Source organism: Temnothorax curvispinosus, unplaced genomic scaffold (genome assembly GCF_003070985.1).
Source record: "Temnothorax curvispinosus isolate PA1 unplaced genomic scaffold, ASM307098v1 QBEX01015206.1, whole genome shotgun sequence".
NCBI lineage: Eukaryota > Metazoa > Arthropoda > Insecta > Hymenoptera > Formicidae > Temnothorax > Temnothorax curvispinosus.
The window spans coordinates 202108-215761 of record NW_020224986.1 but is presented as its reverse complement, the minus strand read 5'-3'; the positions used below and the strand labels follow the sequence as shown (position 1 = coordinate 215761).

Here is a 13654-nt window from a genome sequence, read left to right as displayed (position 1 = left end):
CATTCTATAAAGAGCACAACCGCGTTCTATAAAGAGCACATACTCCTGCTATAAAAACCGAACTAATTTGATTTTAAATCTTTAAGAAGCTCACACACGTCTGGCGCGATTGTATCTTGTATCTAAATTGTATCGCATTATTAATCACATTTATGTAAGTCGCGTCGCTTCTTTTCTTTACATAGATCGAGTGGATTTAACCATGCAAAATTATAAAGTCTCATTCATGCGGTTGCAGCCGCACAAGTCAGAATCGGAGCTCGAGTCGTTGCTACCGCTGGCTTCAACGTTGGTCGTTCGAAATACTTCCCGTCGAAGATCGTCCGTTATGTCCGATCGTTCATCGGCGGACGACAAGTAATCCAAAAGGTCGGCAACAATTTCACGACGTGGCCTGTTGAAAAATGTACCTACAACCTCGGGAATATCGATGAGCGGCTGCTTCGATAGGACGTGCCTGCGAGAGCAATTTTAATGACGTATCATTAATCTCGAACGATATTCTCGTCGCGTATTAAATATTATAATTGGCGTTTCGCGCTTTTTATGAAATTATTATTAAAAGAAAGGCACAAATTAAATATAAATCTCCATATAGTGACATGTAGGTAAACAACTGTAATAAAGCGTAAGTATAACGAAATAATTACAATAAAATTAAGTATAAATTTAAACAAAGAGAGAGAGAGAGAGAGAGACTTTTTTTAAAGCAATTATAAATTATTATTAGACACTTGCGAGTACCTCAGTAAAATACCGATAAAGCCTCTAATTTCCGGGTGTGATTTAAGATAAATTTCGTTTTCCTTTCGAGTGTTCATTTTCATTTCGTTCAAAGCTTGTTTCTGATCTCTCGTTAGTGCGCCCACATCGTAATTTTGCATGCCGTGCGGCGGATCCGCGGGATGAAAAGCATTTCGGGCTTTAAAAGGCTGGTCGGACATAATGATCACCGAAATATCTCTTGACAAGGGAGTTCGCGCTAACGAAGCGTGCTTGTCGCGCGTAATATCTCCGCGTATGTCAAATTTCAAATTATTACTTCGTATATATAATATTTTTTGTATTTGTTCATGCGCAAATCGCGCGCAGACGCGACGCGACAAGATCCGTAAACAGGAGGTAACTTGACCGACAAAAAAATTTGACGCATATAAATTAGCTTTTGTTTTAACGCAAAATAACATACACGAATCTGCACACACACACACACACACACACGCACACGCGATGCAACGGCACGGCATAAATATTGATGCAATCTATGACAGCGATACCCAGGCGATGACTCACGTCACGTCCATGTATATACTTGTGAAGATTAGCTAACTATAAGCCTTTCTAGTTAACAGCTTTGTGTGGAAAACCCAAGATGAACAGCTATGTACACACGGTTAAAAAATACATACGAAATGTTAACAATAGAGATAAAAATAAAAATCGACCTCAGCATAGATAATATTTTAATATATGCAATTAAAATAATTACTAGTAATAAATCGACAATAATGTCTCGCACACAGAGGTATATCATACGAGGTGTATCATATTTTTTCCTTTATATGCTCGTGAGAGGACGTATGTACATGGAAAAAACATTATCAGTTCAAACGTACGTTTTAATTGCGTCTATAAATTGTTCACATTTTGTATGTGAATGTTGATCATGGATATGTTTTCGTCCTGATAGATTTTTCCGAGTTTGCGTCAAATATTTTTCTACATTTTTGCATATCAATTTATTTCCAGATCGTGCTCTTGCATTCTAAAATAATATAGAGCAGTGTGCTCGAATAGTATTCTCGCGAAAAATATGCATTTGTCGTATTTATAATAAAGTATTGCAAGTTAGTACACAAGTCATATTTATATCAAACCGCTATATTTAATTATCGACTACCGAATCGCATGAGCTAGTTGTTATATTAATCTTTTTATCTCTCCTATATATTACACGCTATCTATTACGCGCGCGCGATACAATATCTATCCTTTATCACATTCTCAGAAATGTCTGATCCCGATATCGTAGTTGATTTAAGAGAACTATTATGATTCTCTTTTTCTTTGTTTTTGTTTTTTGTCATGTCGTACCGCGGACGAGGACATTAAATCAATATGTCTTTAATAAATAGGCCCGTAGGTCGTTATCGATTCCACCTGATCGTTATTGCGCCATCGAGAGGATCGTGATTCAAGATAATTTCTTCCAGCAAGTCCCATTTGCTGTTAATTGGCTTGTTTATTCTCCCATATTTGACTAGATATTGGAATTTCTATAATACACGCGATATTCGCACGAGAATCTCGTTATCTACCTAATACTGGGTAGAAAATAAAGAATATATCTCTCGTACATATTTTCGAGTTATATTTCAACCTGTTAGCATACAGGGGGGCTTTCCCTCGAGGAGAGAGAGAATCACGTTCTTATTGCGTCTTTCCGAGGTGCGGAAGATCGCGTCCGTAAAAAGCGCCCGCCTGATGTATCGCTCGCGTTGTACACTAACAGGTTAATATTCTACAGTCTACACGTTGTAAAAACGGGAAAAAAAAAATAATACGAGCGGGGGCGAGTGATGGGGCGCGTCGCGCGAATACGGTAATTAAAATGCCCCGGCAGGAAACGACGTCGCGCTCCGACTCCTTTATTATCCTGCCGCGCAACGACGACGATGATGACGACGACGACGACGCGACGCCGCGAACCCGAGTTTTTCTACGACTCATCGCTCAGTTCGCGGCATCGGATATTGCGGCGGCGACGTCGTTGATTTTTTTTCTGTTCCTTCTTTTCCTCGAGAACCGGGAGTTTTCAGTGGATTGCGCAAGAAAATAATGTAAACGCCCGTGAGCGCGTAGTTGGCGTGAACATAATGACGAGCAAGGAGGAACTGTCGCCGCGAAATTACGTAACGTTGTATATGATAATCTAGGGAAGGAGGATCCCGCGGTTTTGCACGCTGCGGTTGCAACTGATAAGAACTTGATCCGTCGCATCACACGCATTTTTTTTTCGGCGGTCGAGAAAAATAAAGTCGCTGATTCTAGAATGCGCACATTGCGCACAGTCATCCGGACATCGGATCCGTTTTACGAGATGGTCGCGACTCCGGTCTCCGGTTTCTTCTTGACGCACCGCAACTTGTTCGCGAGCTTACGCCGTAGTTTCCTGTGGGTGGCGAGCATCAGGAGCCACAGAATCGGCCATATCAGCCGGCATATCTTCATCACCACGAGCTTGTTCATGCAGGCGAAGAGCAGGCCGAAGAACCACGGCGCGCCCATCAGCAGGTACAGCTGCAAGAAGAGGAAATACTTCTTCCTGAGGGCGTTGGTCTGATTCCTCGTCGCTATCTCCGTGCTCCGTCGTATCCGTATGATCTTGTACGTGGTGAACACGAACAGCACATTGTTCCAGAAGAGCGTCAGCAGCGGAATGCCGAAGAAGTATATGTTCACCACGTAGTTCGGCCCGTCGTGGTAGCGGCGGTAATTCGGCTTGAGCGGCAAGTCCATCGGGATGCCGGGGCAAAATTCCAGGATGACGGCGACGACGGCAGGTAGAAAGGCGCAGCCCCACGCGAAAACGCCGTACAGCAGCAGCCGCCTGTTCTCCTTCTGACTCGTCTGCTGACCTGATCCCGTCATCCAGCGGAATCGCGTGATGGACAGGGCCATGTCGAGGCAGATCACGTTCAGCCAGAACACCGTGGCGTTCGTGAAGTACTGCATCAGTATCCACAGGAGCGTCTCGGAGTCGTCGCTTATCGGGACGTCGCACAAGTTGCAGTAGGCGAGAAGCGTCAGCAGGCACCCCTGTAACAACAGGCAGACGTTGTGGCGGAGCACCGCGCGATTGTAGATGCTTCTGCCGAGTTCCGGAACGGATAGATACACCACGACGACGATCGTGGACAGGACGACGTGGGCCACGTTGGTGTCCATGTAGGTCTGCGCGCCCCAGAAGAACACTGATCTCAGATCGTTACAGTGATGAACGACTCCCGTCTCATCCTCCTGCGACGATACGTTCGCCACGCTGACGGTGGTGGTAATGGTAGTAATAGTCGTCACGGTGATGATTGTCGTCGTCGTTGTCGTCGTCGACGTAGTTTTCATTATCACTCTCGTTTTCGTCGAGTTCTCTCTGTCCGGAGTCACTCCCGAACTGGCCTTCGCGCACTTGATCAGCACCGTCGTACCGTTGATCATATTCTCGATGCAGTAGTCCTTCGATGCGTGAAAGATGGAAGAGATTGGCGGGTGGTCGCGCGGACGATGTCTCGAACCGGCGTCATCCTCCTCCTCGTCGTCGCGGCAGCTCAAACCCTGCACGGATGCGATCACCGTGGTGATCCTCCGCGAACGTTGGAACGAGATCGTTCGCCAGGCATCGTACGTGGTGTAGTTGAGCCTGTCCGGTTCCGCGTGGACGCACTCGAGGTCCTCGTTGAACGCGTAACCGGCGACGCAGCACTTCTTCGGCGCGACCGGCTGGTGCGCCGCGACCTTCGTTGTCGTCGGATGGGCCGCGATCGAGACGAGGCGTAGCAGGAAAATCACAGCGAGTGATGGCACGTGCATGCTGGCACATCCGATGCCTCACCTCCTCGCACTGACCGACCGTGTCCAGACTGTGAACGATCGCGGACGTGTCTTCTCGACGTTTGACAAGTCGGAAACAATCCGGGGACCGGCGGTGTCTTGCCAGCGCACTACTACCGCACAACGCCGCCGTATTTTTCTTCCATTTCTCTGGATGACGCAGCCACGCCAGCCACGCGAATGTTTATCGCGGTAGTAGACAGGCTCGAACACCGACACGTTGTCTTCGGCTGTGAGCCACGGACGTGCGGTCAACTTTCGCAAGTGACCATTATAACAAAACCGATGAATCTTGCGGGGATTAAACGAGAGTTTGGAAATTTTCCAATCGACGCGTTGCGTAATGCTTTTTCTTAAAAGCAACTGATGGAGACAAGAAGGAAAGCCACGTGTTGCTGAACTCTTTGAAATTTATTGAACATTTAATTAAATAATATTTCTTTTTTTTATGATAAGATATTTCCTTTCATGTAAGGGCATTATTAATCCATCCGATATATTTAGTATCAGTTTTCATATATAAATTCATCAGATTTTTAAAATTTATTAGATCTTGAAGATTTAAAATCTAATAAAATGCATGAAAACTGAGTCAATAGGCTTTATTACCTATTTTTAATGAAAATCATAAATAAATCACAAAGACATTTTAAGGAATAGACAATTTAAAAAGGACTATATATCTGTAAGATTTAAATTTAATAAAGTTGGATGAAAACTGAGTTAATAATGGCCTTATATAGTACTTTATTAGATTTTTAATAAAAATCTAATAAAATCAGAAATAAATCACAAAGATATTTTAATGAACATAGTTTAAAAAGGACTACATATCCGGGTGTCCAGATTGACCTGAAATCAATATTGTTCAAATCACAACGTCAATCAGGCATGGCATAATTGTTTACTTGGTCGCATCATGGAACTTTCTGCCGCGAGCTGCGTATGCGAAGTGCGAAATATTCGCAACGTAGTACGGCGGGGAACGCGTGCATGGTAGGGTCGCGGGCGCTATCGATTTTACGACCAATTAATCGCGAGACACAAAGAGATTTTTCGTATATTTATGTGACACGGTCGTGCATCTGCCTCGAACGCGCATCAGTCATGTCGACGTGTGCGTGCCGATTATGCAAAGAGTTTCCTCCTGCTGTCGTACGTTTCTCAGTATTCGTCCGGGGAAGCGTGTCGACGTGCGGAAAGCGCTCCAACGTCACGAGCAGTGCGATTGTTGCGGGCAATAAATCCCCAGCTTGATCCTTCGTAGATGAGGCGAAGATACAGGCGCGGAATAGCGAAGAACACCGCGGACATATGAAGGTGACCGCCGTCGCCGTCGTAGAAAGGGGACAAGGACGAGGAAAAGGTAAGGTGATACAACTGGAGTAATGCGTCAGCGACGAATATGACTGAATATGACTACTGTTAATGGTGGTGGTGGTGGTGGTAGCGGCAAAGAGACCGTCGACTTCTCGCGATCCTCTCAAGAGAGAGTTGCAAATCGCGAGACTGAGCTTTACGAAATTAACCGGTTCGAGCGAAGTTACCGCTAATCAGACATGAGATTAGGTTAGGTTTATGCAGTTCGTATCTGCGCGTGAAAATTTTGATTGATTATCGCTCAGATCGTTTGGAACTGGCTCGACAACGTTTTTTTAAATATAATTCTTTAATATAACACATTTATCTGATAAATAGAAAAATATAAATATTATAAATAATTTCTATATTATTATATATGATTTCTATATAATTTCTATATTAATATAAATTTCTATATTATAAATATAGAAATATAAAAATATATTTTAAATTAATTTGCGTTGAACTACTCTTTTAGCCGGTGGTTAATTATTTTGTTTCGTGTTATATAAAAATATTTATATGCAACTGATAATTGATATAGTGATCAATAACTGATGGCCCATCCGTCGGCTAGGTTGCACAGATATTATTTACTCCGAAAATTATTTCTTTTTTTTAGTAACCATCCATCTGTTTCTTTTCTAATTTCGCTTTTTTTACATTGTTTTCTTATTTAAGAAATTAGAAAAAAAGAATTATATATTCGTATTTTTACGTCTTGCTTACACGCGGTCGATATTACCGCAACCCCATCAGCTTCAACATATAGAGTATCGATGCTAGATGACGCCATTTTCTCAAACGACACGCGGTCGGTAAATTTAAATGAGGTTGTTCTCCATTTTGTTCCACTTCTCCACAGTGGTAGATTTGAATTTAATTTAATCTCGCAACTGCAAATAAAATTGCAGTTTGGCTGACTAAAGATGAGAGAAATTAAGTTATTTACCCCGTATTTGAGACCGATGCGAAATAATTGTAAAAGCGACGCAGAATAATTAATTTTTCTCGCGAATCAATCTTCTCTCGCTCTATAAACATTGTTTCGATTTATTGTTAGACAACCAACTACAGCCGCATTAAAAGAATAATTAATTTATTAATTAGAAAACAATTAATTAAAAATTAATACATTAAGAGTTAAACGATTTCGGGATTTACAGCTCAAAAGACTCGGGAGTGCGTTAACATTCCGCCGATGGCGATTGATATGCTGCAGGCATTTTGACCTGCAGCGAACAAATTTAACACGCCATGAATAAAAACGCTTTTAAAAAGCCATTGTAATTTTGACATTTTAAAATATGTAAATAAACTTTTTTGAAAAAGGAGATTTTACACATTAATAAATACAATCCACGTTACACACACAATATATTAAGCGTAGTTTTCCGCGTCACGTCGGCGAGGCGTTAAATTTTTATGTATACGGGGAGATACAGGCAAATATGAGGCAAATCGGAGCGCCACGGCCGTCGGGCGCTGTCGAGGGGCATGTATTGTGATTAGAGGCTTTATTGACACTGTCAGGACGGGTACATGATAACGGTCAATATCGCTTGGAGCGCGAGGGCCAGCAGGAGGTCGATTTCTTTGATCGTTAGGTCGTTGGCGGTGCCGGTACCGTTGTTGCATAGATTAGTCTCGCAACAGGCGGTGCAGGCGTAGAGCTTGGTGCGCTCGCCGATCACGATGCACCCGGGCTCGCATTTGTTCGTGCAGTTTCTCTCGAGGGACCACGTCTTCGGGCTGGAGGTCGAGTTCTCGGTGCTGGTGGTGTAGGAGAATCGCTTCACCTGCAACGCGCGCGCACTCGTCACATCGGTTTTTTTTTCCCCAATTTCATTAGGTGTGCGCAGTTTTGCCGAGCGTCCTTCTGTTTGGACTCTCAGCATGTGAGATCTGTGCGCAAGAGAAAAATTAGACGAGAGACATTCATAATTACGTTTAAAGAGAAAGCTATTTGTTTTATCATTGTATAAATAAGCCGTCTAGCCTCTGGTTGGACGATTTTGTGCTATTATAAGAGCTTTCACGTGGCGATATTTCCGCGTAGAAAAATTCACGGATTTTCATGCGAGGATCTGTTTCATAAACGAAAGCCGATAGCTCGTATCCTATATACTTTGTGGATTTGTATATTTTGCAGATATATGCGATTGAGCCTTTTCTAAAAAAAAAGAATATTGCGAAAATATGGCGGTTGTTACGTTTTTAACGCATATATATGAATAACGTATACGCGAGAGGGTATTAATAGATGGAAAGGGATTATTCATATTTTTTTAAATATTAAGTATACTTAATATTTTAAACACACATTTCTGTTAAAAATAAAAATTTACGGGGATAGTATTACGGTATTGTCCTATATTATTCAGCGTGTTTTCTGTTACGTTAGAGAAATCGGAGGAAATTGTGGATGAAATCCTCACTAAAATATATCACCTGACATTTCGACGATTGCTGTAGCTGATAAATAGACAGCCGCGATTCGCAGATCTCACGCGCGTAATAATTTAACCGCATGGATAGACGCTCGCTCGTGAACGCGATGCGTGTGTGTGGGTTCAATTAGATATTAATTTGCTCAGATAAACAAGTAACATGGTTTAAATTGTCGTAACAAGTTAAACGGGCGCGCGCGCGAATTTGCCGCGAACCCGTTCGTTAAAATCGCACTTCCGCAAACTCGCAACGCGAACTGGGAGAACTATTCCAATTTTCGCCTGAAAGCAGGTCAATCATATTCCCACGTAATATTGTATTCTGTACAAAATGTTGTGTGTGCGTGTGTGTGTGTGTGCAAAATTATGATACAAATTATGTAGGAGGATCGCGTGTTGTGTAAAATCGAAGGATATACAAACCTATGCTATCTTACCATGCAGATTCTTTTGTCGTCCACGCATTTATGATTGTAGGTACTGGTATTGCCAGTATTGCCAGTGAGATTGATACATTTCTCACCGTCATTCATAGTGAAGCACCGATAACACCACAAGTCGTTGGCTCTTTCAGAAGCCGCATGGGTCCGATGCTCTTTTGACATTAGCTGACCTGTGTTTCATAAATGTCTGTATTACACACACGCGCAATCGATATGAATTTATTATATTAAAAGTTACGGACTGCCATATTTGTCGTCCAATCAAATATTCTTGCATTCCAAAAGCATTACGTGTAGAGATATGTATATATATTGAGAAATGAAATTGGAAAGAAGGGAAAAATGACAGATTATATCAAATAAATTTATCTGTTTTACGTAGATTTCTCTCGCTTTCAATTCGTCTCTTTTTTGCATTTGTAGATTATCAAGGATAAGATTATATTATTATAAAATAAAGATATTGATTGTTTTTTATGTATATTTATACATATACTCTGGCGTAAAATATTTCGAAAAAAAAAAGTCTTTTAAGTATATTACAAATTCAATATTAGCAATGTAAGCAAATCGATACGACTTTGAAAATTCCAATTTGTTTGCAATCGAATATAGTTATAACCTTTCACCTACAAAAATAATCTTATTAAAAGGCGAGCAGCGTTTTCTATTTTAGTACTATACACGAAAAAAATTTAATAACATTTTATCCTCTAAATCCCATCACATATTAAGGTCTCTCCAATTAAATTGAATTAAAAAAAATTTTTTCCTACGCAAATTTGATGTTTCCAAAAATAATCGTGACGTTATATCGCACAACTACATTTTTATTCCAAGTGTATTCCGCACTTACCGCTTGTAAGGGCGATCAGTGTGACGAGCAGGAAGCACGTGATAGCGACGTGTGCGTTCGCGTTCATCTCGGAGGGGGCCTCGTCGCGAGACTAAACTAATCGCAACGACGCGACGCGACGACCCGAGAAGTGGGCGGCTTACATCTTCGCCACGATTGCCTTCGCGCGATACGCACGCGGGGCTTTACGTGGCAGTCGCAAGACTCGCAAGGGATCCGGACGATGGTCCAGCGCCAGTGTTACGGCAGCTGGTTCCGCCATGCTGCGTCGGCGTCGACGCCTGCGTCGACCAGCTGCGTCGGGCTTGCTCCAGAAACCTCGAAAGTCGAAAATCAATAATCGCGACCGGTGAAAGGATTTGTCTCCGCAGCCACGACCCGCTCGATGTCGAAAGCGTGCGTGCGATCGCCGGTCGGGACGAACCTGAAACAACAACCTGAAATAAAGGGATGTTTGAATGTGTGTTTCCTCTCTCCTTGATCATCCGTCATCCGTATGGGGTGCGCGATCAATCTCGGGGGCGAACGCTGGGAGGGGGGGGGGGGAAACGCAGTTCTGCCGCACCGACGATCCCGTAACCCTTCGCCGGGACTTAATTGCTCGGTGATGATTGTCGGCAACGGGAAGGATAATTCGTTTCGTTGCCAGCGTCATCAAATAAAAACGCAAACGATCGATAGAGGCCTTTGGAAGCCTGGAACTTGCGACGGAGCTTCCGGAACAACCCGGAACTCGATGCGCGATATCACTTCTCTTTTAATCTATTTTTCGCAAATATTTCTTTATTAATCCAGAATTGATTTTTTTTTTAATCTATAAAATAGCGTGGGTTGGAACAATAACAAGTTCTTTAATTAATTATTTTATTAAAATGTAAATTTGATGCTTTTATACGCTACGCAATTTTATATGCTCTGAATATTTAATTTATACGATACATAAAAGCATATAGAATAAATATTCTACGTATAAGATGCAATATTATTTTTAGCACACTTACGTCTTGAATTATTAGGAGTGCAGGCTAGTGACATCTAGCTTGGAAAGAAGCGATGTGGTAGAGTGTATGATAAGGCATTGTAGTCCGATTTTAACCACTCGATATTATCTCGAGTGATTTTTTGTTAGACACCATACATACATTTACGCAAAGTCGTTAGCTATATAGAGATATGATAATATAAATCTCTCTCACCCTTTTTATGCGAAGCTATTATGCTTGAAAATTTTATCCCTCATTCTACTTTATATATATATATATGATCCTTAGAATCACCAGAAGCACTTTTCTCACGTGTTAGTAAGAATCATAAAGAGTCTCTTTATGACTTTTTCGCCATTTATAACCGCCGGCGACTTTCAATATTACAGAGGACTATTCTTCTTTCGGAATATTTTTGCGACGGTTCTCTCAAAAATGCGAGAGTTACCACTGGCGGTTCTAAACGTCAACGTCTCGATTTTCTAACTCTATTCGGACGATTAAATAGGAAAACGGTTAGAGTTTGTGGGGAAGCGGATTTACCAAAGTTTATAGTGGATCCACATGTGTACCTGGGATTTCGCCACTTTAGTACGTCCGGACAGTCGTGGTCATGCTGAATTGGTCTCGCACACCGGACACTTATTAGCGTCGTGCACCGCGACGATCTAACAATCGAAACAATCTAACAATGCAAAGTTCTGATTGACCTAATGTTGTGCCCGTGTTACAGTAACGAATATACCCTCGTCGTTCAACGGTATTAAATAAAGTTACGTATTATCTGCGTACATTATTTCTTTTCTTTTTTTCTGGAACTTGTTTAACTCCAGTTTCGTTGTCGGCCATATCTTGTTTATCTTCGACGTAGATTGATCAACTTCGTTTATTGTGTTGCAAAATTACTTCTAGTCTTAATCGTTTATTACGTAACGGTAAGGAAAGGGTGTTTCGAACGGTATTGTAAGTAATTCGTATTGTATTTCTGAACAATAGAGTTTCCTATTAATCTTCTTCGTCAAATGATCCTTTCAGAGATTTAGTTATTTGTTATGCACGTTGTAATTTAAGTCTTTACATTTAACTGTACGTAACCAACAATGTATTAAAATCTTGAAAGCAATAAACAGTGAATAAACAATACGCTGAACTGTTGCCCTTTCAAGTAGCAAATTAATACAGAATATCAATCTGTAAATTAAATTCTTCTTTATGGAGCTCTTTGTAAGCGTATATGCTTTACATGCTGATATATTTTTAATGCGATAATTCGACTCGTATGAGTGTTAATTATGCGCGGCTATCAATATTTCAACACGTTTTTATCCATTGCCACGTGTAAAAAAAAACAGAAGGAATTTGTTCTTTGAAATGTAACATTCAATAATTTCAGACGGTATACTCACCACAGTCTATATTGCACCTGCATATTGCAGGGGTGAATACCCGCAGGGGAATCGATTTCAGGTTTCCCAGACAGCGACTGTTATGACTTTTACCGGCGAACGAACCTCTTTTGATGTATCAGCGAGCATTCAGTCGTTGTTCAAGGAAACTAAAGGCAGAGCAAATACAAAATGACCCGATACGTCTGCTATAGAGTGGACGGAAACGATACTGATCAAGATATGTATTTTTAGAACTAATTTTAGCGCGTTATTTTTCGCGACGTAACGTATTTCATTCCGTACATTTGAAAATTAACGTAATATTAAATTTTCAATTCTACTCCCATATTACAATAATTTTAATTTTGATAATGATATTGGCAATTAGCTCCTGTTACCTTGGCATCTATTTGTAAATTTTCATTTTGATAAATTATCATTTCATATCATTATTATTTTGATAAATGATATGAGTGAGATTATTTACACATTATTATATTGAATCGCGTATTCGCGATTACCTTCTTGGCGATATTTCTTTTCAGAAAACATTTTCAATTCAGCAAGAAGGCCTTTGTATGCTGGAACTCTCGTTCAAATATAAATATCATATATACAGATTGTAAAGATATTCTTTTCAGAGTCAAATCACGGGGACACATGTATAAGTCTGTCGAGTGGCGTACATGACGCATCGACGGTACGTTCATGCGGCACGAGTACGCGAATTGTAACCGTCATATCCCCGAAATACCAAATTTTGATATTTGCACAGAGGACGTCAACAACGGGTTTACATATACCGATGACACCCCCTCGTGTCGCATGCAGTCGACATAGACAAGCGCGGGAGCTTAATGTCACTGGATTTCGCGCGAGAGGATATAATCCGTCGATATAATCCTGTCGATCCTCACCCCGTGCGCGAGATAAAAATGAAGCGCGAATAAATAACGAAATCTATCGGTCCGAAAGAAATATCTTGGGGTAGGTCAGCTCTTCGGGAATGACGCATCTGCGACGTCAGGTCAACGGATCCGGTGAACAATTGCATTTCGCGGACGAGTTTTGATAGATATCGGGAAAGAAAACTATCGCTGGGATATAAATTACTCAAGAGACCGGTAGCTTTTCCGACCCAGGACTCACTCACCCCGTCGTTCGCGCGAGAACGTACGCGTAAGAAACCTCTCGGTAGCGTCGCGACGTAGAAGAGAAATGTCGGGCAATAAGTTTCGTAGCTCTAATATCATTTTGCCGTCTCGCAGAGCGAATATAACTTTCGGATGACGAAAATTGTTTACGACGTGAATTTTGTGCGCATTTTATCCTGTTACCCCAAGTAGCAAAGATGACGTCTAATAAAGACGTCTTATTGACGTCATAGACGTCATTAAGACGTTATTAAGACGTCATTTGACGTCTCTTTGCTACTTGGGACGTGCTAAATTAAGGGAAAATATTCCGGCGCCCAAGCGCCACTCTAACGACATGTTTTGCATTCTTTAGAAAAATTGAGGGAGATCGGTAGTCATGATTTTGAACGTTTAATATTAAATATGAA

The 13654-nt window shown here is 41.4% G+C and overlaps 3 protein-coding genes across 3 annotated transcripts; all 3 read right to left on the bottom strand.

Annotated features, from left to right (window-relative positions):
• Window positions 1-210: 210 nt before the first annotated feature.
• Window positions 211-2252, bottom strand: LOC112465457. The gene is made up of 2 exons (XM_025033010.1): window positions 727-2252; window positions 211-457 (listed from the first exon to the last, which is right to left on the bottom strand). The coding sequence occupies exons 1-2, from the start codon at window positions 1245-1247 to the stop codon at window positions 211-213; spliced, it is 768 nt and encodes a 255-aa protein (XP_024888778.1). The 5' UTR covers window positions 1248-2252.
• A 97-nt stretch (window positions 2253-2349) lies between these two features.
• On the bottom strand, window positions 2350-5133 carry LOC112465459 (G-protein coupled receptor Mth2-like). Its single transcript, XM_025033012.1, has one exon. The coding sequence runs from the start codon at window positions 4585-4587 to the stop codon at window positions 3094-3096; it is 1494 nt and encodes a 497-aa protein (XP_024888780.1). The 5' UTR covers window positions 4588-5133; the 3' UTR covers window positions 2350-3093.
• A 1870-nt stretch (window positions 5134-7003) lies between these two features.
• LOC112465453 lies at window positions 7004-10078 on the bottom strand. The gene is made up of 3 exons (XM_025033005.1): window positions 9720-10078; window positions 8858-9033; window positions 7004-7769 (listed from the first exon to the last, which is right to left on the bottom strand). Exons 1-3 carry the CDS (start codon window positions 9784-9786, stop codon window positions 7500-7502), a joined length of 513 nt encoding a protein of 170 aa, XP_024888773.1. The 5' UTR covers window positions 9787-10078; the 3' UTR covers window positions 7004-7499.
• Between the last annotated feature and the right edge of the window lie 3576 nt (window positions 10079-13654).